Here is a 5,159-nt window from a genome sequence, read left to right on the forward strand (position 1 = left end):
AAATTTGAATCAAAGTGGGATATTTGGCTTTCCTCACGGGAATGCTGGGGACTCTGAGACGTGACACGATAAATTGGGACTGTGACGTTTGGTCACCTTACTTATGCCCTTTATTTGGGAAAATCATTTTAATACTAACGATATTTCATATGACATGGACGTTTGGTGAAAGAAAGAGAAAAATATAGTACTTGTTGAAAAGTATATTTTTATACATCAGGTACATATTATACCGCCATATATTACAACTTAACTAACCGAATCAAAATCACAAATAACTGAAAATTGTTCAGCTCCCATATTTTGTGCTAGCCATTCATTTTTAAGTACTGCCAATTTAAGACAATCTACAGTTAATTTTGTATATAAATTGGTGTGAACTGCTCGGCCCATACCCTCTATTATCACTAGATCTGCTGATTCCATTGATTTGCAAAGTTCTGTAAACAAAAAATCATCAACTATTATATGGGTTCTTAAGGATTCATAAATTTCCAAAAGCGAAGTACGAGTAAAAATGATAAAATGATTGTGAAGTATTTGTTTGCCTTACTGTTTAGACACATTTAAGGCCCTGTGAGGAAGTGGCTTATATATTTACTTACCAGCAGATAAATCTGCTAAATTCAAACAAGGTCCTTTTTGTCCATTTTCAACAGCAATCAATTGTTTATTTTTTAAGCTATCTTTTAATATTGAGCAATATTCTGCGGCTTTCTGACAATATAAATTGAGTTCTTGAAAAGTGACATCATTCAATGCTGGATAACTATTAGCGGTCAATATCACTTTTGATCCTTGTAACAGAAGCGCCCTGGTTAATGGGAGAATGCCTAATACAAAGTCCACTCCTGAATTATCTACGAAAATTACACAAGTTCTATAAGGAGTTATCTGAAAACAAAAATTTATTCAAACATTATATTCTTATAATGAAATCTTTTTTCTATAGTATTACAAATACAATATGTTATAGTGATATATTACCTTTAATTTTTTAACAAAATCCTCAAATTTATCAACAAACCAAGGTCGTTTTTGTATTGTTTTCACGGCTTCTTCAAAACCAAAACTTTTGGAATTTTCTAAAATATCTCGAACAATTTGTGCCCCCCAATCGAATACATTACCAGCTAAAACACCTTGTACGATTTCTTGCCACCTTTCTTCAAAGTCTTCTATAGCATCTATGTGGGCAATTCTAGATTTCAATTGACTTAAAGCGTTTAAAGTCTCAGATTCTTTTTGTTGTTGCCAAGCATCTTTGAAATTATTTGATCTTAGATTGTCTTCGTTAAATTCAAGTAGGGTACGGACGCTTAATGGCTTTAGATAACTATAAAATTAGAAAAGTTTATCGTAATTATATAATTATTATAGAAATGACAATGTACCTAGGATCTGCTGCAACTTGTTCAACAAGGTTATGAAATTCTTGATAACATATTTCCGCTTTTTCTGTAGCTCTCGGATCTTGCGGATTTAAATATTGGGCTTTGTTCACAAATTTTTTCACCATCTGCTCCAAACAAGATAACCAATAACCTCTGGCATGTAAATTATCCACCAAGTCCAAAGTGTCAGGATTATAATTTTCTGGGTTCTTAAGTAAAGGACATATATGCTTTTCGTTTCCAGTCATCGTATCTTTTACACTATTTGTTATAAAATTGATAAAATAATTTGTTCAAAGAGGAGCTAATTTTTTGTCAATAAAAAACATTATAGGAGTAATTATTCATAGCAGTTATTTACTTAAAAATTGTTTATCATTGACACTTGTTTCACAAAGGTGATGAGAAACTTGTCTAGTTTTTATCTTATATTTTCTTTTCTGGACTATAAACCTATGGAAATTATGTTTTCATGGTTATATTTATCTTATTTTTGACGAGGAATCTGACCAACCAAAAGTTATCAAAACAAGGGGCGATTTTTCCTCAAAGGTTGGCAACGATTTTTAATTTCCACATATCCATAATAGATATTCTATCCTTATTTATCTCAAGCAAATAACGAAAATGCCGTATAATTATTTTGTTATATAATTTGTTAAAATAAAACTGAATCTATGCAAATTGCTTATATCGTCTTAGTTTAGTAAATACGTTCAATTACGTTGTGTATATAAAATTAATTCATATTTGAATTTTACAGTTACTGTTCAGTGCTTAGTGTCATCTTTCAATATTTAGGATCATTCTCTCCACATGTGTTAACGTATATTTTGAATGTAATGTCTGGTGTGTTTATTTTAGATATATTTTACGGACCATTATTATACCCTTTTTTTGTTGAAAGCATCCTTTATTGATTTTTTTACATTGGTTATCGAGAATTTACAAGAGGTATAATATATTTGAAAAACAACACGTGCGGTGCAGTTTTGGAACCCTTTTTATCTGTTTGTGGAATCGTTTGTTTATATTATATCGAGGGTTTAATACCGATAACGAAAAATGAACGTGCAGACTCTTCTTGGATGCCTTTGTCTTTGTTCGAAGAATTTCTTGTTTACCTAACATTTGGAATATATTTTTTTTATATATATGAAATAACGTTGGGCAGAATCCTTTGTGAATGTTTGTCTAATTTGGGGATGACAACCACTCCAAATATGGGAAATTTTAAAATCACAGTATTCTAGATACATACTCGTAATAATACCAAAATAACTATACATGTTGAGGGTTTAATATGGATAACGAAAATTGACAAAATTGTCCATACCCCTTTTTAGATGCCTTCATCTTTGTTGGAAGAATTTCTTATTTACTTCACATTTCGAATTTATTTTTGATATTCATAGGAAATATAACGTTCAACAGACTCTTTTCTGATATTTGGGGATGAGGACCACCCTACACTATAGGAACTGAAAATTTTAAAATCACAGAATTCTCGATATCAAGATAACAAAAATATTTTGTTTTGTACTTTATACATATGCAGCTATTTTTTGAAACTTGAAATAAATCTTAATAACATTGTTTTAAATTCTACGTTCTTCAATTAATAATAAAATTACTAATTCAAAAACTTAGATATGGCGTAAGGAAAAATAACGTTCACTACGATCCTCTCTAATTGTTTTATTTAATTTGGAGTTAAGGACCACATTACACTATGAGAAATTTCCAGTATTCTCGATAATTAGTTAAAATAATACAATATATTTTGAGGGAAACTCCGAAAAATTACACTTGCTGGTCATTCTTACTTGCGTTTGTCTTTGTTTGAAGAATTTTTTATTTACTTTACATTTCGAATTGATTTTTGATATTCATGAGAAAAATAACGTTTAATAGAATATTTTTTGATATCGTTTATGTAATTTGGGGATGAGGACCACCTTACATTATGGGAAGTTTTAAAATCACAGAATTCTCGATATCAAGTTAACAAAAATGTTTTGATTTGGTCTTTATACATATGCAGCTAATTTTTTGGAAATTGAAATAAATTTCAGTAACATTGTTTCAAATTCTACGATCCTTAATTTATATAAAAATTTTCATGTACCTGTAATCACTAATTAAAGTACTAATTCGAAAAACGAAGGTATGTCGTAAAACATTAAAAGTATACAGATTCCCAAAAAGAAATTACTATTATTTGCTGCCCATAACCTCTACTTATATAGCCATTTAATAATATGAGTTATTGTGAATTGTAATAATTAAATCTATGCCATGTTTTATTGTATGTATTATATCTATTATCATTCATTATTTAAAACTTTCTTAGAAATATTATTAAAAATATATCTTGCTTCATATTGCTTTATTTATTTTATCTTTGAAAACACTATTTTATTCAATATGGAAATTATATAACAAAATATGTATTATTTAATTACTTATTATTTAATAAATCAAACTTTACATCTTCAAGTTCATTGACCCCTTTCGAATTCTTTGGGAATGTCTAGACTTGTTTTTGACTTGCGCACTGTAAATGTGGAAGTCACAAGCTTTAAACAATGCCTTTAATTATTTAGATAATGAAACTTTGTCAGTATTACAAATTCGGGCAGACATATTTGATGCTAAATTTTCTATTCGTAAAATTTCGTGTAATTTTGTTTTCGACTGTGAAGTGAAAACTATTTTCTTATTGATATAGGTAAGATATAATTCTCTTTATGTAAAATTTAACGAGATTTGTCCAATTAAAGTTTCCAGGAAAATGAACGATTTCAGTGTATTACATTTTATGGAATGCTAAGGTTTTATTATTTTTTTTTTAATATCTTCAAACTAATTAAAATTAAGCATATTCTTCAGATAATTTGAAATTGTGTGAATCATTCATTTACTTATAAACATTAAACAAACGATAATCTAAAATATAGCATCAAAAAGTTCGTTTATCCTTGTCTGTCTGGACAGCATGTCGGCCATCTTTGTAGGTCGACGCAATTATTGGTCACGTCAAATCTTTTCAACTGTAATGTGTTTTTTTCATATAAAAATATATATATAGATATTATTAAAATACCTTATTTCGATTGTAGTACAAAATAGTTATTAGATAAATAAAATACAGATCTGTTTAATAACAACAAAAAAATCTTTCGATTTCTAGTTTTAAAAATGTGACTAATGTTTAAAATTTTTATTGTAAACTTTTAAAATTTTCAGTATATCGATAGAAAATAGTTTTTATTTTAAAATTTTCGTGAAACGGATTGAAAATAAACATTAAAAGTGATTTGTTTTTCTTTGATGTTCGTGTTCGTAGCGTGTTTCCACTAATCCGATAAAGAATTTTCCGTGCTTTAATACAATATTGTGTTATGAAAATCATGGATACCCGGAAAATTCTTAACTACCAAGATGGTAATTTCCTCATTTGTGAACTGGTGAGTGATTTTTTGTCTTATTTATTTGATTTTAAATTTACTACCTAAAATATTTCTTGTCATTTGGTCTCAGATTATGAAGTGAAAACTATTTTCTTTTATATATCGGTAATATTTAATTACTTATTATTTAATATATCAAAACATTACATCATCAAGTTAGTTAAGCCCTTTTGAATTCTTTGTGAATGTCTAGACTTGTTTTTGACTTGCGCACTGTGAATGTTCAAGTCACAAGCTTTAAACAATGCATTTAATTATTTAGATAATAAAACTTTGTCAGTATTACAAATTC

The 5,159-nt window shown here is 28.3% G+C and overlaps 1 protein-coding gene across 1 annotated transcript; it reads right to left on the reverse strand.

The window, feature by feature from the left end:
• Positions 1-190: 190 nt before the first annotated feature.
• Positions 191-1,923, reverse strand: LOC130896856 (4'-phosphopantetheine phosphatase-like). The gene is made up of 4 exons (XM_057805211.1): positions 1,395-1,923; positions 988-1,336; positions 606-894; positions 191-440 (listed from the first exon to the last, which is right to left on the reverse strand). The coding sequence occupies exons 1-4, from the start codon at positions 1,640-1,642 to the stop codon at positions 250-252; spliced, it is 1,077 nt and encodes a 358-aa protein (XP_057661194.1). The 5' UTR covers positions 1,643-1,923; the 3' UTR covers positions 191-249.
• Between the last annotated feature and the right edge of the window lie 3,236 nt (positions 1,924-5,159).

Source organism: Diorhabda carinulata, chromosome 7 (genome assembly GCF_026250575.1).
Source record: "Diorhabda carinulata isolate Delta chromosome 7, icDioCari1.1, whole genome shotgun sequence".
NCBI classification, from domain to species: Eukaryota; Metazoa; Arthropoda; class Insecta; order Coleoptera; family Chrysomelidae; genus Diorhabda; species Diorhabda carinulata.